The sequence below is a fragment of the Mugil cephalus genome, chromosome 7 (assembly GCF_022458985.1).
Source record: "Mugil cephalus isolate CIBA_MC_2020 chromosome 7, CIBA_Mcephalus_1.1, whole genome shotgun sequence".
In the NCBI taxonomy this organism is placed as follows: domain Eukaryota; kingdom Metazoa; phylum Chordata; class Actinopteri; order Mugiliformes; family Mugilidae; genus Mugil; species Mugil cephalus.
The window spans coordinates 1817634-1839823 of NC_061776.1; the positions used below are offsets into that span (position 1 = coordinate 1817634).

A 22190-nucleotide genomic window follows, 5' to 3' on the forward strand; every position below is an offset into this window, starting at 1 on the left:
ACTGGTCCACCAGAAGAAACTGGTCCACCACAGGAAACTGCTCCCCCGCAGGAAACTGCTCCCCCACAGGAAACTGGTCCAGCAGAAGAAACTGGTCCACTAGAAGAAACTGGTCCACCACAGGAAACTGGTCCCCCACAGGAAACTGGTCTACCACAGGACATTGGTCCACCACAGAAAACTGGTCCCCCAAAGGAAAGCTGAAACCTTCTGGGTTCAAATCCATGAGCCGACCAGGGACTCCGGCTTCCTCCCACAGTCCAAAACATAAAGATGTACCACTGACCGGTTCCTCTAACATGAAGCCACAGCTAGTAGAGCTCCCCCTGGTGGCTGGAGGCTGCAGTACAGCTCATAAGCTCCACCTCCTCCGTGTTAGTCTGCAGGATTTGGGCAGAAATATAACACTTTTGATGCATGTTTAAGTGTAGGGATGGGCATCTTGTTCAGCTCTTCATTAGCCTTCACGCTAACCTAAAGAATCGGATCGATTAGCTGAATCGATAATGGCATTGGCCCCTGTTTATGTGTCAGTTTTGTAGATGAGTTTTATTTTAGTTATTTGACGCCGTAGAAACAGGATATGACATAACAGCGACCACCAGTTGCCACGACAACCACTCAGAATAAAATGGTCCCGTGGGGCCGTGAGAGTTTTAAAAATAGTTTGGGCCAATGAGAGGAGTTTAGTCCATGTTTATATGTATTTACAGTCTATGGTCCTCACTGTCCTGGTGACAGAAGAATCTGTGTTTTAAATAATATATGAAGGTAAAAAATGACATGTATCTGCTTCTGAATGACTCAAAACGTCACAAGTCGTGAAAGTGGACAAAGTGGAACCGAATCCAACTGATGAAAGAGAAATGTTAGACTCGTTTATTTTCTCGTGTCTCTACAGGAGCTGATCACAGCCTGGTACATCGGCTTCCTGTCCCTGATCCTGGCGTCTTTCCTGGTCTACCTGGTGGAGAAGGACGACGTCTCCGAAAACGAGAACCCCACGGGTCCGCCCAAACCGCAGGACTTCGACACCTACGCCGACGCGCTGTGGTGGGGGCTGGTACGTTAGCGTTAGCGTTGGCGTTGGCGTGGAGGGTCTTCACAGGGCGTGTTGTTGTTTGTGTTGTGATGCGTTCAGCTTCACGTTGAGCTGCAGAGACATGAACGGACTCTGGAGGCTGCAGAGGTTTAATGAAGGCCTCATTAAGAGCAACCGTCCTTCAACCACCAGACCAAAGGTTCAGGAGCATCGGCCTGGACACGGCGTCCTTCACAGAGACGGAGCCCTGGGGGGAGGGGGGCCGAGGTCACAGAGTTCCTCCCCCTCCTCCTCCTCCTCCTCCTCCTCCTCCTCCTTCATAAACCAGATGTTTGTTTGTCTCCAGATCACCCTGACGACCATCGGCTACGGAGACAAAACCCCAAAGACCTGGGCAGGAAGACTGTTAGCGGGAACCTTCGCCCTCATCGGAGTCTCCTTCTTCGCCCTGCCAGCGGTCAGTCCACACCACAGTACTACCACTACTAGCAGTACTACTAATACTACCACTACTACTACCAGTACTACTAATACTACCACCACTACTGCTTATTATAACAATAATAATAATAACAATGATAATAATAATACTGCTACTACTACTGTCCACACTGAGAGAATTTAGAGTACTACTACTTCGGTCCACATAGATGGAGTACTACCACTACTTCCACTACTACTACTACTACTACTAATAATAATAATAATAATAATAATAATATAGCTACTACTACTACTAACATTTAGAACTTTAAGGATGAGGCAGGCGTCCATGAAGAGTTGAACTGTCTGAGTCATCGATATTAAACTTTGTTTTAAAATATTATAATAATGAAGATGATCAGGTTTCCAGACATGTACCCTTAGAGACCAGTAGAGACCAGTAGAGACACGGAGTAGAAAGTCTTCTCAGGTCTGACTGGTTGGTTTCTGTCTTCAGGGTATTCTGGGTTCAGGTCTCGCTCTGAAGGTCCAGGAGCAGCACAGACAGAAGCACTTTGAGAAGCGGAGACATCCAGCGGCTGGACTCATCCAGGTGAGACATGTCCCCTGGTCCCCTGGTTTTCTGGTCCTCAGGTCCTCAGGTTCTCTGGTCCTCAGGTCTTCAGGTCCTCTGGTCCTCAGGTTCTCAGGTCCTCTGGTCCTCTGGTCCTCAGGTCCTCAGGTCCTCAGGTCTTCAGGTCCTCTGGTCCTCAGGTCCTCAGGTCTTCAGGTCTTCAGGTCCTCAGGCCTCAGGTCTTCAGGTCCTCTGGTCCTCTGGTCCTCTGGTCCTCAGGTCCTCAGGTCCTCAGGTCTTCAGGTCCTCAGGTTCTCTGGTCCTCTGGTGGTCCAGGGTGTTGTCCTGGGGGACGTTTGGTGATGTCTCCTCTGTCCTCTCGTCTCCAGTCTGCCTGGCGTTACTACTCCACCAACCCCATCAGAGACGACCTCATCGCCACCTGGAGGTTCTATGAAACCATCATCTCTCTCCCCTGCTTCAGGTCAGTGTCCCCACATTATGTCCTCCCATGGACTAGGTTCTGTCCTCTGTGTCTCCTCATGTCCTACAGGCTTTACAGTCTCTGGACATTCAGGAAGTATCTGGATCAGAAGACGTAGGTTTTAATAAACCTGTTGATGTTTTCTTCTTCTGGTTCATTTTCCTGTGAGGATGAGGCTAACGTTAGCTTCCTGTTAGCATGCCGCGGTGCTGAGCTCCTAACAAACCTTAACGTGAAATGCTGATCTGGGTCTTTCTTGTCTCAGCCATGGACATGTGGACATTTCTTTTAAATGCTGCTTCAGTCTGTAGCAGTGAGAGTCATAGGAGAGACACGAAAAAGAAAGAAAGAAAATAAAGAGGAATAAAAAAAAAAGATTCAGGAATAACTTCGTAAAAGATGAAGAAATAATAAAAATACATTTTTGGAAAAATATATTGATAAAAACATTCCTATATTTTCTTCATATCAACTAAATTATTACTATTTACTATTTTCTATTATTACTATTTACTTTTTATTCTTAAATATTTATTAATATTTTATTCTATTACTTTTTTCACAATATTTTTTTAAATTTCTCATCATTTCTTTCTTTCTCTTTCTTTTTTATTTATATATTTTTTATATATATAAATTTATTTATATTTATATTTATTTATTATTTTTATAATAGTTCCACATTTATTTAATTCTTTATTCCATTTTAGCATTTATTCTTCTTCATAGTTAGAAATGTATATTACTTATTTAGTTATTCATCTTTAATATTTACATTTTTTTCTTTATAGTTCCACAATTATTTATTTATTTATTTAATAATTCTTTATTCTATTTTAGTATTTATTCTTCTTTATAGTTCCACTTTATAATTTCATATTTATTCATTTCATTATTACTGCTTCTCAGTTTAACGCTGTTTAACCTTTGACCTCTTCCTGTCTGTCCCCCGTAGGAAGGAGACGTTGGAGGTCATGGCGAGGTGAGTCCCCGGCCTCCGTCGCTGAGAGCTGAGTTAACGGCTTTTTAATGAGACTGATGAACATTTCCTAGAATACCTCACGCTCTGGAACGACTCTCTGTATTAATTCAGCGGCAAAATAAATCTGCGCTGCTGCCTTAAGCTGACGGATATTTTTAGAAGCCCATTAGTGAGTCCATTAGTTGTGTTTCAATTATGAACGACAGCTCAGATGTAGTAATGTGATGGTTCTTCATTTCCCCCCTTCACGCCGAGCGACATTAACGAGTCTCTACGTCAAAATAAAAAGGAAAGATCAGAGCGTTTGATTGTTCCATCGCTCTCTGCTGCTCATCAACACTCAGTCCTCGTCACACTCCAGGAAGAGAAAAAACTCATCGCTCACAACTTCTATAGTGGTGTCGGATTTTAGCCTCGCCAACGTTTTTGCCTCTAATGGGACGTCTGTGGCCAGTGAATGCCCTCAACTTCCTAGCTAATGGTAGCCTTTGCTAGGTAATGGTAGCCCTTCCTAGCTAATGGTAGCCTTTCCTAGCTAATAGTAGCCTTTGCTAGCTAATGGTAGCTCTTTCTAGCTAATAGTAGCCCTTCCTAGCTAATAGTAGCTCTTCCTAGCTGATAGCAGTTCTTCCTAGCTAATGGTAGCCCTTCCTAGCTTCCTAGCTAATAGTAGCCCTCCTAGCTAATAGTAGCCCTTCCTAGCTAATAGTAGGTCTTCCTAGCTGATAGCAGTTCTTCCTAGCTAATGGTAGCCCTTCCTAACTTCCTAGCTAATAGTAACTCTTCCTAGTTAGTAGTAACTCTTCCTAGCTAATAGTAACCCTTCCTAACTTCCTAGCTAATAGTAACTCTTCCTAGTTAATAGTAACTTCCTAGCTAATAGGAGCCCTTCCTAACTTCCTAGCTAATAGTAACTCTTCCTAGCTAATAGTAGCCCTTCCTAACTTCCTAGCTAATAGTAACTCTTCCTAGTTAATAGTTACTCTTCCTAGCTAATAGTAGCCCTTCCTAACTTCCTAGCTGATAGCAGTTCTTCCTAGCTAATAGTAGCCCTCCTAGTTAAGAGTAGCACTTCCTAGCTCATAGTAACTCTTCCTAGCTAATAGTAGTTCTTCCTAGCTAAAAGTAGCCCATCTAGCTAATGGTAGCCCTTATTAGCTTCCTTGCTGATAGTAGTTTTTCCTAGTTAATAGTAGCTCTCCCTAGTTTTCTTGGTAATAATAGTTCTTCCTAGCCTCCCAGTTAATAGTAGCTGTTTCTAGTCTCCCAGCTATCAGTAGCTCTTCCTAGCTCCCTAGCTAATAGCAGCTCGTCCTAGCCTTCCCAGTTAATGGCAGCTGTTCCTAACCTTCCTAGCTAGTAGAGGCTCTTCCTAGCCTCCCAGCTAACAACAGCCCTTGTTCTTCTTATAGTAGCTCAGGACGCAGTGACAGATGTGTCAGTAATAATAATACTATTGATGGTACTAACTAATATAGAGGGAGGCAAGTCTGGGATTGGATTCATGCGTGTGCACAGATTTGTTCTCTGGATTTGAGCGTACACCATGTTTCAGTAGGAAATCCACATCCAGGTCTTTGTACATGAGGCCTCTGGTGTTTCAACCACCTGCAGAACAAGGAGGCATCACAGATTACAGCTCTGCTTCGATCTGCTTCGACGCCTCCCGGCCTCCGTGGAGGTCGTCCACGTCCAACATGCGGATTAAGTTACCACCGCTAAAAGCTAAAAGCTAAAAGCTACAGAGCTGCAACAACAGGAGCCCTGATTCAGAGGAGGAGAAGGAAGTAGTGTTAGTCAAAATAACATCAACATAAAACCTGGTTTCAGCCCAGCACAGCAGCAAACATTTAGTAAGTAGCTAATGGAGAAAGTGGACAAAGAAAAAACATGAAGACATAAAGAAAGAGCTGCAGAGAGACACTGAGGGGTGGAGTGGAACGAGGCCGAGAGGCTTTTAGTGCCTCGTAGGATCAGCGGCTGGGAAATTAACAGTGTGACATTATCTAGTTGCTGTGAGCGAAGAGGTGGACGACGGCCAGGAGCTACAACAGGAGGCCATGTCCAACAGGAGGACATGTCCAACAGGAGGCCATGTCCAACAGGAGGCCATGTCCAACAGGAGGACATGTCCAACGAGAGGCCGATAAGCTCTGTGTGAAGGAGTGTGAGTGTGATATGGGACCTTTTATCAGAGTTTTCCTCTGTGAGTGTCGACTCAATATAACACAGAGAGAATTAGATCCTGCATCAGTCGGTTTGTGAGAGTGTGTGTGTGGTTCTGGTTTTAATGCCTTTATGAGGTCAGACCCTCCAACATCTGGATCAGTCCATTTCCTTTCCTTCCTTCCTTCCTTCCTTCCTTCCTTCCTTCCTTCCTTTCCCTCTTCTCCTCCTCTTCCTTCCGTCCTTCCTTCGGCTTCCTTCCTTCCTTCCTTCTTGGTTTCCTACTTTGTCCTCCTTCTCTTTTCCTTCCTTCCTTCCTTCCTTCCTTCCTTCCTTCCTTCCTTCCTTCCTTCCTTCCTTCCTTCCTTCCTTCCTTCTTTCCTTTGCTCCTTCCTTCCTTCCTTCCTTCCTTCCTTCCTTCCTTCCTTCCTTCCTTCCTTCCTTCCTTCCTTTCCTCTTTCCTCCTTCCTCCTTCCCTCCTTCCTTTGGCTTCCTTCCTTCCTTCTTGGTTTCCTACTTTGTCCTCCTTCTCTTTTCTTTCCTTCCTTCCATTTCCTTCCTTCCTTCCCTCCTTCCTTCCTTCCTTCCTCTGTTCCTTTCCTCCTTCCTTCCTTCTTTCCTTCCTTCCTTCTTTTCTCTCCTTCCTTCCTTCCTTCCTTTCCTTCCTTCCTTCCTTCTTTTCTCTCCTTCCTTCCTTACCTCTCCTTCCTTCTTCCCTTCCTTCCTTCCTTCCTTCCTCCTTCCTTCTTTCCTTCCCTTCCTTCCGTTCTTTTCTTCCTTCCTACCTTCCTACGTCCTCCCTCTACTTTCCTCCTTCCTTCCTTCTTTTCCTCCTTCCTTCTTGCTCTATCCTCTTCTTCCTTCCTTCCTTCCTTCTTCCTTCTTTCTCTCCTTCCTTCTTTCTCCTTCCTTCTCCCTTCCTTCCTTCTCTCCTTACTTCCTTCCTTCCGTCCTTCTTCCTTCCGTTCTCTTCCTGCCTCTCTTCTTCTTCCTCCTTCCTTCCTTTCCCTTTCCTGTCCTTCCTCCTTCTTTCCTCTCCTTCCTCTTTCCCCTTCCTTCCTTCCGTCCCGTTCCTATCTTCCCGTCCTTCCTTCCTTCTCCTTTTCCTTCCTTCTCCTCTTCTTTCTCTCCTTCCTTCCTTCTCTCCTTCCTTCTTCTTTCCTTCTTCCTTCCTTCCGTTTCTTCCTTTCTTCTTCCTCTCCTCCTCTTCCTTCCTTCCTATTCTCCTTCCTTTTTTCCCTTCTTCCTTCTTCCTTCCTTCTTCCTTCCTTCTTTTCTCTCCTTCCTTCCTTCCTTCCTTCCTTCCTTCCTTCCTTCCTTCCTTCCTTCCTCTGTTCCTTTCCTCCTTCCTTCCTTCTTTCCTTCCTTCCTTCTTTTCTCTCCTTCCTTCCTTCCTTCCTTCCTTCCTTCCTTCCTTCCTTCCTTCTTTCTCTCCTTCCTTCTTTCCTTCCTTCCTTCCTCCGTTCCTTCCTTCCTTCCTTCCTTCTTTTCTCTCCTTCCTTCCTTCCTTCCTTCCTTCCTTCCTTCCTTCCTTCCTTCCTTTCCTTCCTTCCTTCCTTCTTTTCTCTCCTTCCTTCTTTCCTTCCTTCCTTCCTCCGTTCCTTCCTTCCTTCCTCCGTTCCTTCCTTCCTTCCTTCCTTCCTTCCTTCCTTCCTTCCTTCCTTCCTTCCTTCTTTTCTCTCCTTCCTTCCTTCCTTCCTTCCTTCCTTCCTCCCTTCCTCCCTTTCCTCTTTCCTCCTTCTTCCTTCCTTCCTTCTTGGTTTCCTACTTTGTCCTCCTTCTCTTTTCCTTCCTTCCTTCCTTCCTTCCTAAGTGTGACATCATTCCTTCACCCTAACCCTCGGTTTAAACTTTTCCTGTGACTGTAACTTGTTGCGACCTCATTTGGGACGATGCCATAAATAAAAACAGTCCTTTGTGTTAAACCCGGTTGAATCTAATGAGTTTTCATCGTCTCATTCAGTATTAACGTCCCTGGACTCATGTTCCAAAGGGCGGATGATGGTGATCAGAGGAGTTATTACACTAACCGTCTCCTAAACAAGACCCCGGCTCTAACAGACGGGAATCATCTCCATTATCTCTTCATAGTGTGCGGTAAACCAAACCCTGTGTGTCTTGGGAAGCTGTGGGAGATAAGAAGCACCATGTTTCCCCCCCTGTTGTGTTGCCTCGTTTACAGAGATCCACGGGATAATCACATCTCATTTTCTGCTCTTTATTCGTCCGAGGAGCGTTTAGAAAGAGCTTCTCTCTCCCTTTAAAGCTTCCCATTCTGCCGCCTCTCAGCGCCGCTAACTGCGCCGAGGCCACATAGAGGCTCATATTGTGTTTCTGCTGTGGGAGCAGAGTCGCCCAGAGCGCTCCACGTTTCAGAGGCCTTGTTCGGGCCGCCGCCGGCTCCGGTTACTCCGCCGCTCGGCCTCTTCCAAGGCACACAGGAGTCTTATTTTACCCAGGGAGCTCTTGGCTTTGTGCTGCCAAATATTGTCGGCCGTTGGACGATAAAGGAGACCAATGTCATCGCAGCTCTTTGAGGCTTGAAGAACATCTCACGGAGGGGAAACACTGGCTCAAGACTTCAAGGCGAGATTTAGAGAAAAGTTAACTACAAAGAGAACTGGTGCAGGTTTAACTTTTGGTAAAAACACATTAAATACTTGCAGACCCTCGATAATAAAAGCAAGTTGTTGGTTTATCGTTTGCAACTTTTGCAAAAGTTCTTGCACATCTCAAACTGAGACCAAAGAGCAATGGTACGAGTTCGGTAGGACCTGAAATATCTCCACAATAAATCAGCCGTTTCCACCTCATGTCACTTAAAAGGTCATGATGAGTTTAGTCAAACCTTTATTCTTCTTCCTCCTTTTCTTTTCCCCGTTGCAGCCAGAAACTGAGTTTACTCGAGCGTGTCCGCCTTCCCAACGCCCGACCGTCCGTGGGCTCGGCCCGGAAGCTGATGGGAAACACCGACTCCATCGAGGAGAGTCCGTCCAAGGAGCCCAAACCTGCCGGCTTCAGCAACCGGGAACGCTTCCGCACGGCCTTCCGCATGAAGGCCTACACCCTCCGCCAGAGCTCCGAAGGTACGAAGCTCGCAAAGACCTAGACTCCGGTAAAACAGGCGGTTCTTGAATTACTGTAACTCACAGTGGTTTGCACTATCGACAACGGGGCGTTGTGCTTTTGTCTGGAAGACATTCGTGACATTTCTAGGGTAGAACTAACTTAAACCAAACCACTCTCTCTTCCTGGATCTCCCCATCATTACCGTAATGGCAGCTTTTTGAATTTTGCCCGTCGGTGAGTTACGGTAATCCAAAAACCACAAGCTTTTCTGGGATGTTCAGGTGTTAAAGGGTAAAACTGAAGAAGGTCGTTAATGTTTTTTTGGGCTGTTTTTCTACCAGATGCCGGAGCCCTGGCAGATCCAGCCTTAGAGGAGCGGGGCTTCCCCCCGGACATCCTCCTGGAGGAGATGATCCCCACCCTGAAACTGGTCATCAGGGCCGTCAGGTCAGGAACATTTTTATTTCTGCAGAGATGTGGTATGAAACTAGGACGTAAGGCCCGGAAGAATCCAGCCAAACGTTTGCAGTTCCTCCATTGTCTCCAGCAGTGAGTTGGTCCCATCGACCTCCATGTTAAAATGTCCAAGTTCCAGCAGAAATAAACATATTTACACACTATACAGAAAATACTCCAGACGAACCAAACAATATTAATATTAACTGTATGTCAAGGCTTAATTAAGGGCTTCACGCCATCATTTTATGTGATTAGCTGGGAGTTAGGTGGAGTCGGACCTACTCTACCAGTCTACCAGTTGAATCCGACACATAGTCATCGGTGTAAACCAGAGCGTGTGGGCGGAGCTAACACATGCTGACAGTGTGTTTCTGTAGATCTATAGGCCACACAGCGATGACATAACGCAGGAACTCAATCTAGCGCCAGGGCCTGTGAGATGAGTGATTAACCCTGTGAAAGTGCTGCTTCCCATTATACGCTGGTTGAATGGCTGCATGAATGGGACGCTCGGACCTGGAAGGGTCCAGTTTCAGTTTCAGGGCCCAAGACTTTCTGCCAAACACTGGAGGGGGGGGGGGGTCTCAGGGTCTCAGGGTCAACGGACTTTCAAGGAGAGGACAGATGTTTGGTCTCAGGATCATGGACGATGTTGAAGTCAAAGGATTCAAAGTCAGAGGGTTTAACTTCTTTAAACACATCTGGTCTCTAGAGTCCAGGTGTGAACACTGATCTGGTGTCAGTCCACATTGGGACCCATGTGACCTGATTCCTTTGGTGATTGAGTCCTGGGTCCTTCCTTCCTTCCTTCCTTCCTTCCTTCCTTAGTTACTTACCTACTTTGGCTTCCTTCCTTCCTCTCTACCTACCTACCTTCCTTCCTTAGTTACTTACCTACTTTGGCTTCCTTCCTTTCTTTCTTCCTCTCCTTCCTTCCTTCCTTCCTTCCTTAGTTACTTACCTACTTTGGCTTCCTTCCTTTCTTTTTTCCTCTCCTTCCTTCCTTCCTTCCTTCCTTCCTTCCTTTCTTTCTACCTACCTACCTTCCTTCCTTAGTTACTTTCCTACTTTGGCTTCCTTCCTTTCTGTCTTCCTCTCCTTCGTTATTTCCTTCCTTCCTTCCTTCCTTCCTTCCTTCCTTCCTTCCTTCCTTCCTTCCTTCCTTCTTTTCCATCTGGTTCCTAAATCTGGATCATGTCTCCAGGTCACCAACTCTGTTTCTGGTTCTGATCCAGTGGTAGGGGACAGATCACATGTGGAGACATATGTGGAGACACATCTTAATTCTTTGAGACCAGGTGTGAACACAGGGACTTAGAGATGGACGGATGTTGATGAGGACGGATGGACAGAAGCGACATTGTCCTCCTGGTACATTCTGGACATGTCCAACCATGAAGGACCTTGTGACTGACCCAGAGATGCTGCAGGGATTATTACTGTTGGTTGGTTGGTTGGTTGGTGTCTCCGTCCCTGGACAGTCCAGGTCCTGTCCTCCTGGACAGTCTGAAGGTCCAGGTCCTGTCCTCCTGGACAGTCTGAGAGTCCAGGTCTTGTCCTCCTGGACAGTCTGAAAATCCAGGTCCTGTCCTCCTGGACAGTCTAAAAGTCCAGGTCCTGTCCTCTTGGTAGCACTAGAGCAGCTTCAGTTTTATCGTTATGTGAACGAGGAACTTCGTGAGCTTTGAGTGTCACTAGCGTAGCGAAGTGGTCGACCCTGTAAAAGGACGGGACGGATGGACGAGGCCGTCCACGTCTCGGCCGTGTCCCCTGGTGTTGACTCTGAACTCGTTGTCTTGCAGGATCATGCAGTTCCTCCTGAACAAGAAGCGGTTTAAGGAAACTCTGAGGCCTTACGACGTCAAAGACGTGATCGAGCAGTACTCCGCTGGACACCTGGACATGCTCTGCAGAATTAAATACCTCCAGACGAGGTGAGACACCTCCGTCCTCACCCACGGCTCACGTCTCGTCTTCCTCGTCCTCACCCTCTTTCTCTTCCCCTTTTAAGGATTGACATGATTCTTGCCCCCGGACCCCCCCTCACCCCGAAACACAAGAAGACTCAGAAGACGCCCTTCACGTACCCGCCCAGCCAGTCGCCCAGGTACCGTCGCTGTGTCCAACCAGAGTCCTGAGTGTCTCCTGCTCCTGTCCTCTAACCAGTGTCCCTCTGTCCCAGGCATGAGTCCTACCTAGCCAAAGCCGCCTCCCTGCCAGACGCCGATGACCAAAGCATGATGGGTAGATTTGTCCGGGTGGAGAGACAGGTGAGACGGAGGAGGAAGCAGGACGTGAATGATTTCACGGCCTCGTGTTTGAATCTGTTTCCTCCAGAGACGTTTTTAAGTTTCCTGTTTGATCCAGACGCGTCGCTTAGCAACGAGACACATGAAACAGAAATGTTACGCCTCTATATGCCTTCCTTCCTTTCTCTCCTTCCTTCCTTCCTTGGTTCCTTTCTTCCTTCCTTGGTTCCTTTCTTCCTTCCTTCCTTCCTTCCTTCCTTCCTTCCTTCCTTCCTTCTTTTGTTTCCTTCCTTCCTTCCTTCCTTCCTTCCTTTATTCTCCTTCCTTCTTTCCTTCCTTCCTTCCTTCCTTCCTTTGTTTCCTTCCTTCCTTCCTTCCTTCCTTCCTTCCTTCCTTCCTTCCTTCCTTCCTTCCTTCCTTCCTTCCTTCCTTCCTCTACTTTCTCTCCTTCCTTCCTTCCTTCCTCCTTCCTTCCTTCCTTCCTTCCTTCTTTCATTAGTTCCTTCCTTCCTTCCTTCCTTCCTTCCTTCCTTCCTTCCTTCCTTCCTTCCTTCCTTCCTTCTTTCATTAGTTCCTTCCTTCCTTCTTTTCTTCCTTCCTTCCTTCCTTCTTTTCTTCCTTTATTCATTCCTTCCTTCCTTGGTTCTTTCTTTCATTAGTTCCTTCCTTCATTCCTTTTGTTTCCTTCCTTCTTTTCTTTCCTCCTTCCTTCCTTCCCTCCTGCCTTCTTTCCTTCCTTCCTTCCTTCCTTCCTTCCTTCCTTCCTTCCTTTTCAAACCAAATCTTTGAACATTCAGTATCGACTAGTTAAATGTCTCCTGTAGTTTCCTAAAGTCTTTTCTAGAGTCGACTGGATTCAGTCCAATAGTTACTGTAGTGGACAAGGCAGCTCATGTGTCCTCTGCTCCAGAAATGTCCTCGTCTCCAACGCTGCCATAAACTCTCTAATCCTCCCTGGAAGATTCGTCTCCAGGAAACGTTCCTCTCTTTGGATTCTGTTTAGATCATTTCATAGTTGTTCCACATTAGAGGCTAATTCTTTTTCTTCTTCTTTATGATTTTTAGCAACTTTGGTTTTGTGAAATGTCACTAAAAAAGAAGACGTTTTGATTTTACGGGGACGTGGTTTTGGTTTATGTCAGACCTAAAATAAATAACTAGAAAAGATGAGACTAAAATCTGATCTGATCCAGTCATTTTAAACATGTCTGTTTATCGGGACGTCTCTAGTGTCTCTACTGTCTCTACTGTCTCTACTGTCTCTAGTGTCTCTAGTGTCTCTACTGTCTCTAGTGTTTACCAGCTGCAGTACGGTCAAGTTTGATGTTGCAGAAGACATTAAAAATGGAGGACGTTATCGTGTTAACTTATTAGCTTATTAGCTTATTCCTATCAACCTGCAGATCCTGGAAAGTCTTTGAACTTTTACTTAAAAAACTGTAGCAAATAATCTGACATCTTTTCTGCGAGCGCGTCACAATCCGTCTGTGTCCCAGGTGGAGGACATGGAGAAGAAGTTGGACTTCCTGGTGGACATGCACATCCAGCACACGGAGCACCTGCAGGTGGACTCGGCGGGCGCCGCCCACATGACCCTGGAGGCCTGCGACCCCACGGGGAACGGCGAGATCCGCCGCGTCTTCTTCAACTACGCCGAGGCGTTCCCGCACATGTCCTACCAGATGCCCGTCGGCAAGGTGAACCGGTGTCCGGGCGGGGGAGGGCGGGGGGGCACGGAGGGCAGGGCAGGAGGAGGAGGAGGAGGAGGAGGAGGCGTGGTTCCTCCAGACCCTCCTCCCCCGCCGCCACACCCACACCAGCCTCCCGCCGCCATCCCCACGTACACGGAGCGTCCCACGGTGCTGCCCATCAGCTCCCTGCACCTGTCGTCGAGGCCGGGGAGGACCACAGGGGGGCGGGGGGGCGACTCGCCGCTCTCCATGCTGTCGGTGAACCACGAGGAGCTGGAGCGCTCCCTCAGCGGGTTCAGCATCTCCGGGGAGCGGGAGGGCGAGGGGGGGGGGGACCTGTCGGCGGGGGCGCCGTTCGCACCGGGGGACGCCACCTGGACGAGACCCAAACCCAGCTACCTGGCGGAGGGGGAGACGGACACGGACACGGACCCCTTCACGCCCAGCGGGGGGCCCATGCCCCTCTCCTCCACGGGGGAGGGGTTCGGGGACGCCGTGTGGAACACGCCCCCCTGAGGGGGACGCGTGATTGTGAAATCCCACGACTCTCGAGTTCAGACCTTAACTCCAGCCCACGCCTCTAAACCCAAGTCACTGGGTCAAAGCCCCACCTCTGGACCCCACCTTAGGGGGGGGGGCAACGTGGGTCTCATCCCGCCTTGATGCTGCAAAGTCACGAGGGGGCGGGGGGGGCGTCGACCCTCTGAGGCCCCTCCCACCGACCGCGGTCCAAACAGAGAGCCATGGCACCGAGACTGCCCAGAAAAAAAAAAAAAAAAAAAAAGGGAAGCGAGTCCGTTTGTAAAGTAGAACTCTGTACAGTGCACTCTTAAAGATTAAAAAAGAACATATACACACTATATACACCCAAAAGCTTTACTGCTGCAAAGCCAACGCACTGCATGTGACGCATGCGACTTTTAGTGTAGACACTGCAAAGTTCAGGATATCAGGAAACGGAAAAAGAGATGGAATGGAAACATATACTTGCTATGCCATTTTGTAACACCTATTTTTTTATATGAAAACATTTTCATTGTTTCCTGGTTTTTTTTTTTTGCATGGTTTGCATGATAATGCACCATCGTGACGTCTAGAGGGAGAAACTGGAACCAAAAGTCTCCTGTATGTGAATGTGTGAGGGCTGAAGACTTTCCAGGGGGACAGGACGTCCGGCGCGTCCATCGTTCGCTCGCGTTTTTCGTTCGTCCTCACGTCGTCGCGCTGTAAAATTCCCGTCGTTTTCTTTTCTCACCGCCGTGCTCTTCAGTTTGTTTGGCACCACTTTATGCACATCACCAGAATAATAGAATAATAGAATATGAGGAAGTATCCGCCACATGGATTCAGGGATATAAACCACCCGTATGTCTGTTCTATGAAACTAGAGGCCGCGTGGAGACACGTCCACAACTCACTGCTTTTAGTTTGTCAACTACTTCACACCAAGTTTAACTTTTAACAAGGATTTAAACTATTAAAAGACAAAAACAACATAAATATGTGTCTCCGCTACAAACATCCAGTTAAAGGCCTTTGTTGATGTGTTGTAACTTTAACATGTTTGACTCTTATTCCCACAGATTAGTATTTTCTGATTTCATTATTAATCTAACAAACGTCCACGAGGAGAGAGTTTAGTTTTTATCTGCTGTGCTGCTTAAAGTTTCTTCCTCCTTCAGGATTTCAACAGAAAAATGAGACAAAACATCAACAGATTTTCACCCAATGAGACATGAAACAGAAATATTACACCTGTACATTCCTTCCTTCCTTCCTTCCTTCCTTCCTTCCTTCCTTCCTTCCTTTCAGAGTTCACTGGTAGAATTCACAGTTCATTGGTCCATCAATGATGAGCAGATGCAGCAGAACAGGCCCAAACCAGGACGTTAGCGCCCCCATGTTTCATGGAGGGATGAGGTTCTGATGCTGGAATGCAGTGTTGGTTCATCTCCAAACATTTAACCTCTTATCATTTATCATTGCAGCCTCTTTAGGATTAAACTGACAGTCACACAGTTAAAAAAAAGCAACATGTCGTTGGGTTCAGATGAAGAAAATGACTTTAATCAGTGGAACCAGTAGAAAATGACACATTGCATCATGCAACATTTACTCAACCACAGCTCATGTCCAGAGCTCTGATTGGTTCAAACATAAACATAAAGCCAGAGGAACGATAGAGGGTTAAACCAAACTATTCTACTCTGGTCTCATAAATAAACATCGTCCCAAACGTCCCAAAATCCTGAAGTGTGAAAAAACCTTTAAGCTGCACATTAGAAATATTCCTGTGGTGACGTCATAGAATCATAAAGTCCGTCACCACATTAAGCTCCGCCCACAGAATCCGGTGCAGGAGCAGAATCCAGGTAAACTTTCCACTGTCAAACACAAACTGGTGGACGGGGACAATCTGGTCTGTCTTCAGGTTTGACTCAGAACATTTGGGACGTGTTCCCAGCTACAGTCAATATAAGAATATTTAGAATAAGTCTTATTATATTCTTTTAATTTTCATATCCAGTCATCCAGGTCGAGACAGAGGCTGGTAAATGTCCAAAAAAAAACAAGCTGAGACAAGGACAGTTGGACTAGTAGAGTTTCTTGAAGATGCTAATGATGGACACAGATGTTCCAAATATAACTTTGACCTGAAGACAAGTCCAGATGTTTTCTACATAGATGTGTTTACAACGATTCACAGGTTTCCATGAATACTTAAATAAATTCAACAGGGACAAGACCTCGTAATGAAAAACACCAACCACCATCTTTAATTATACTTGTATTTAACGATAATTTAAACCCACGTCCAAACTGCTCTAGTCTAGTTCTCATTGTTTTATTTGTTCAGAGGAAACACATTGAAGCCAGGAGGCTGGAAGCTTCACAGGGGATCACATATCGGCCTAAACCGCTACTTACTACTTTAGATTTACACTGATACTGAATGTAACATCTGACAGACGACTATATCGACACAAACGAGCTGTTTTACTCATCATTTATTATTACTATTATTATAATTACTACTACTACTACTACTACTACTACTAATCCACAGTTAGAAGCATGATCGAGCACCTTCAGGGCCAACGTCACGGCCTCCACACCAGGCTTCAGCTCAACCCTGATGGTTCAGGACCAGGTGGAGACGATTAAAGACCTTAACGAGGTGGTCTGTTACCATGGAGACGGAATCAAAGGGTGTGATCAGATAACAGTGAGGATTAGAGAAGATAGGAGGAAACCAGGAAACAGACTAGGAGAAGAAGATGGAGGAGCTGAAGTTCATTTATTAATTTATTTATTTATTAGGAGTTGATTAGTTAAAGAAACTCCACCCGCCTGAAACGCCCATCAGGGTTGAAACGAGCGCCCTGTTTGTATCTGACCTTGAAGCCCGGTGGTGGAGGAGGAGGCTCAGGTTGAAGCCAGGTGACTCAAACTCCTTATAATCGACCTCCTATCTTATTATATCAGTCGCTCCTGAAAAAGCCTCTGAGTCACGTATTTAATAGACGATAGCGACACGAAGATGAATCCCTGCAGGCGTCCGTCCGTCGTGCCTCTCGAGCAGGAAGCGTCTTTATTCACCTCATCTCATCTCGACACACAAACCGGATTCATGAATGTCAACTCTGTTTCCTTCTGTGGTGCGTTTCCTTTTTCTTTTGTAAAATACAGTTTTGTAGCTTCCTGGTGCTTTTGGCTCATTTACAGAATTCACTTTCAGCTGCACAGAAATGTAAAGTTTGTCACGTTTCATCCTGTTGAAATGATTTGTCTTTATTTGTTATTTATTTGTTTTTGTTGTTGTTCTCTTGCACGGCCGAGTTTCATTTACAGAAATTTGTTTTCTGGGAGTCACACGTTTCGCTGCTTCCGTTGGAAACTTTAAAACTTACACGACTTCCTCTCTAAATTCACTGGAAATATGATCTACAGCTACGTGACAAATTACTGTTAAAACTTAGCTTATTATTTTATAACTTGTTAGAAATTAAAGTAAAAATGAAAAGTCTTCCAGGACACTGATGTAGAAAAGGTGATGCTAGCATGTGGTGTGTTTATTATTAACCTATTAATCAATTAATCAAACCTCTATTTTAAATAGTTTACGTCTTTTCAATCACACATTCTGAAAGTAAGGATCAAAACTAGAGGGCGTTCCTGGAATAGCTCCGTGCTAGCATCACTTTTTACAGAGTGAAAACGATTCCACTTTTATTTTATTTTATTTTATTTTATTTTATTTTATTTTATGTGTTAGAGGTGAACATTTGTATTGTTTTGTGTTACTCCAGATGTCATTTTACAGTGTTTCTCCAGTGACGTCGCCACTTAAACCTCTTCAGTGAAAACAATAACCTCGTAAAAACTGGTAAATGTCCGAAACAACCAAGTTACAACAAAAGAACTAAAAAGAAACTTGCCCTTCATAACTCTTCATACCAGCAGGGGGCAGTAGTCTGTAGTAATTAATCAAAACAGGAAATAGGAGATCTACTATTAGCTGGGAGGCAAGAAGAGCTACTGTTTGCATGAAAGCTAGGAAGAGCTACTGTTAGCATGAAAGTTAGGAAGAGCTACTACTAGATGGGAGAATATGAAGTGCTACTGTTAGCTTGGAGGCTAGGAAAAGCTACTATTAACTGCGAAGCTAGGAACTATTAACTTGAACGCTAGGAAGAGCTCCTGTTTGCTGGGAGAGTAGCAAAAGCTACTATTAGCTAGGAAGAGCTAATATTAGTTAGGAGGCTAGGAAGAGCTACTATTAGCTGGGAGGATATGAAGGGCTACTGTTAGCTTGGAGGCTAGGAAAGCTACTATTAACTGCGAAGCTAGGAACTATTAACTTGAACGCTAGGAAGAGCTCCTGTTTGCTGGGAGAGTAGCAAAAGCTACTATTAGCTAGGAAGAGCTAATATTAGTTAGGAGGCTAGGAAGAGCTACTATTAGCTGGGAGGATATGAAGGGCTACTGTTAGCTTGGAGGCTAGGAACCTGTGAAAAGTTACTATTAGCTTTAAGCTAGGAAGAGCTACTATTCGTTAGGAGGCTAAGAACTATTAACTTGAATGCTAGGAAGAGCTCCTGTTTTCTGGGAAGCTAGGAAAAGCTAATTTTACCTGGGAAGCTAGGAGGAGCTATTTGTCCTCAGACGAGTTGAAGAGGTTTTGATCAGGTGAAGGCGTCTCTGGAGGATTTAAACATTTATTATCGTTGTCGTCTTAGTTTCTGAATCAGCTGATCTTCATAATTTCTCTACAAGTCTTGTTGTTGTTTAGGGTGAAGAGAAACTTCTTCGTTTGACAATCAGCATTCAGTCGTTTTTCTTTTCTCTGCTCCGTCCTCACACTGAAACGTCTTAAATTTAATATTCTGTCTGAGTTTTTATGGGTTTTACTTGAAAACTTGTTTGTTGTTTGTCATGTTTAAACGTTGGTGTAGAATTCTTCCTTGTTTTTCTCCGTTTACTGATGTGTTATCTGAAACTCGAGGACATGTTGTTGTATTTTTGGTGAACAGGGGAAAACACTGGTTCATCCTTGTAGTCGTTGTAGCAGCCGTTCACATTTAGAAAAGATGGAGATGCCAGTCGCCAATAATCCTGTTTCCCACCTAAAACCAACTCATCTCCGCCCTCTAACGTGTACGTTTTATTTTATTTCCTGAATGAATGGGAAGGAGCACTTTACGATAGAGCTTGCTGTGATTATTCTGTCCAGTATGGTTGTATTTACTGTAACCGCATACGGAGCAATGCACTGATCAGCACATCCCACGTAACCTGACAGCGTTTTAATGGCCGTTTTGATTGCTACAGATTATTTGTGCCTTGGCCTTTTTACAGTGCACTTCTTTTAAAATGCTTTTCTCTCGCCGTAGCTGTGGACGCGCTGCACAGAGCTGCTGCTGGTGTCTCTGAGGAAGCTGCATTTACACACCGGGACAGAGGTTTTATTATTTCACGAGTTGCTTTCAGTCTGTGAGAAAAGTAAGAACAAAATAAGATTTGATCAATGAAAAACTTGCAGCTTGAAACCACAGACCGGATCTAAATATAAACACATCACTTCTTCTCATTGGTCAAAATTATGTTATTTTCACAGGGATACGGCTTTTTGTGTTAGTGCCCCGCCCACACTTTCCTCCAGACTCGCGATGCCCCGCCCACACTTCCTCCATACGGATGCTCGCCACACTCTCCGACTCGCGTGCCCCGCCCACATTCTCCCACCGGATCCGCCACTTCTCCAGATCGCATGCCGCCCAACTTCTCCAGACACATGCCGCCCACACTTCCTCCAGACTCACAAAAAAACATAATCTGATGTGTATTGTAGTGTTTTAGTTTAAATCCCGCCCACTAACATGGAGGGGGTGGAGCTTATGACCTATACTGCAGCCTCCAGCCACCAGGGGGAGCTCTACTAGCTTTGGCTTCACTTCGGAGGAGCTGTTCTTCCACGTCCATATTTATAGCGTCTGTGGTTGAAACTGCACATTAGTAAAAAACCTTTTTACAGATTTTGACGTGAATAAAACCTCTACCGTACAAATTATTTTAGAGTCTCAGAGTTTAAATGTAGCACAGCGACAAAACTTCCTTCATTTACAGACACAAATTTATAGATTCCATGTATGTTTTTGTCTTTAATTAAAACGAGGGAGAAGTGAACTGATAGAAGTTCAGGGGCCACATTCGATCCAGTTTGATCTCACTGAGGCAAAATCAGAAATATTATCGCAGCCAACAAACAAAACAAACCAACAAAAAAACAAAAAATAACGAGAGCTTTTGTTTTAGTGCAAAGGACTAAACGTGTCTTATGGAAACATTTCATGAACAAACCAGAACGTCCCAAGAGAAAAAGAAGTGTGATTTCGGTGCTTTGCTGCCATCTACTGTTTAGTTCTGGGTCTCAGCGTAAAACAATGTGCCCCCTAGTGGACAAATTAAGATTAGCTGTCCAGGGTGCCCCCTCTCGCCCCTGATGTACAATTACAGACGATTTAAAAAAGTAAAGAATTAATACGAATGTGGGCGGGGCCTGATGTGGGCGGGACCTGGTGTGGGCGGGGCCTACTGTGTAAATGCAGCGTTATGAATGAGCTCAGATATCAGCGACAGCTTTGTGGAAGCAGCTTTAATTAATTAATTTATTTATTCATTTTATTATTTATTCTTTTTATTTATTTGGTCAGAAACTGTTTTGTCGTTTGTGGGAAGTTTGGACGACTTTACACTAGTGGCCTTCAGAGCTGTGCATCATTTCTCTCATTCCAGTTAAAAAAAACATAAAATAAAATAAATACTACTACTAATAATAACTTGTCATTTCTATTCTGTATGAGACCACTTTGAACATTTTGTTTTGATGATATAATATGCAAATGTATTCTTACTTGATTTGATTTTATAATTTATTATTATTATTATTATTATTATTTGGTCTTTTCAATTGCACCAGTTATTAATAAAGTATTGAACTGAAAACGTTTGTGAGCAGCCGGCGTCATCTACTAGAAAACTAGAAAAAATACTTTTTGTCTCTGTCTCTGCAGTAATTGTCGTCTCCTCTCTGATGTTTTGTGTTTTTTTTTCTTTTTTCGTTGTTTTATTTCACTTTGTGTCATTTTTCTGCCTCTCGTCACCATTTAGAGATTTTTTTAAATCATTTTACATATTTTGTGTCTCTTATGTCCCATCTTCAGTCGTTTTGTGTCTCTTTGTACATTTCATCCTTGTGTTGTTGTCACTTTTCTTTGGCCTTGTTTCATATTTCTTTTTAGTTTTGTCTCATTGTTACAGTTGTTTTTGCACTTTTTTTTGCGTCTCTTTGTGTTTTTGTTGTATTTGTTCAACTCTTCGTTGTTGTTTCGTTTCCTGTCTCAGTTGGATTCCATGTTTTTGTGATTAATTATCAGTTCTGTCTCATTTCTCTGCTTATTTGTGCAGTTGTTTGTGTCTCTGTGCTCAGTTTGTGTCTTTATTTCGTTCCAGCCTCATTAAATCCTTTAATTTATTTATTTCTATGTTCTTGTTCCAGATTCTTTCTGGTCATAATTATTTGCCATGAGTCGTCTTTTCCCAGGACCTCAGCGTCCCCGTGTCCTCAGCGTGTCCTCAGCGTGTCCTCAGTGTTCCCGTGTCCTCAGCATGTCCTCAGTGTGTCCTCAGTGTCCCCGTGTCCTCAGCGTGTTCCTGAATGTGTCTGATGCCAAAGTGTCTTTAAAGACTCTCTTTCACAGATCGTCCCCGCGGCTCATATGACACTTCCCTCCTCTGTAAAAAATGTCTCCAACCACGATAAAAACGATTTAATTGGTCCAGATCTAAAGTTTCAGCCAAGTTAAGTTCTAAAAGTAATTCTAAGAAACAAAGTAGCATCATAATAATAAGGAAGAGCAACCAAGGAGCATTTATAATGTAGATATTATAGTATTCATAAATTAAATTGGATATTCCAGTAGTAATAAACAAAATAAAATACCGTAATATAAAATAATATAAAATAATATAAAATAAAATAAGACCATTAAGTCTGTAAAATAAAATCCACTAATACACATACACATAGACAAATTATGAGAATGAAAGGGGCTACTACTACTACTACCACTACTACTACTACTACTACTACTACTACTACTACTACTACTACTACTACTACTACTACTACCACTACTACTACTACTACTACTACCACTACCACTACTACTAGTACTACCACTACTACTACTAGTACTAAGAAGAAGAAGAAGAAGAATTTGCATTAGAACTTCAAAATAAATGATATAAAGTTAAATATAATTAAATCAACTAAAACAACATAATTATGAGCTGACAGAAGAATGAAAACCCAGATTTAATAAAATGAAGACAGAAAGATGATAAATAACTGAATAAATAAAATAAGACCCATAGATGAGACGTTCAGGACGTTCAGGTTCAGAAAAAACAAAAAAATAAAACTTTATTTGTCCCCAGGAGTTAATTAAGGTTAATTGATGTAATTGTCTTATTGATCAGCTGATGAAG

General features: G+C 44.4%; 1 protein-coding gene across 1 annotated transcript in view; it reads left to right on the forward strand.

The window, feature by feature from the left end:
- kcnq3 (potassium voltage-gated channel, KQT-like subfamily, member 3) overlaps window positions 1-14902 on the forward strand; it is an 80416-nt gene extending 65514 nt beyond the window's left edge. The window contains exons 6-16 of the mRNA XM_047589830.1: window positions 902-1063; window positions 1389-1499; window positions 1983-2078; window positions 2429-2523; window positions 3479-3505; window positions 8558-8757; window positions 9082-9187; window positions 11002-11133; window positions 11211-11306; window positions 11382-11469; window positions 12945-14902. Coding sequence (XP_047445786.1) covers window positions 902-1063; window positions 1389-1499; window positions 1983-2078; window positions 2429-2523; window positions 3479-3505; window positions 8558-8757; window positions 9082-9187; window positions 11002-11133; window positions 11211-11306; window positions 11382-11469; window positions 12945-13655 — 1824 coding nt within the window. The 3' untranslated portion in view covers window positions 13656-14902. The remainder of the gene's footprint in view (window positions 1-901; window positions 1064-1388; window positions 1500-1982; window positions 2079-2428; window positions 2524-3478; window positions 3506-8557; window positions 8758-9081; window positions 9188-11001; window positions 11134-11210; window positions 11307-11381; window positions 11470-12944) is intronic.
- Window positions 14903-22190: the final 7288 nt, after the last annotated feature.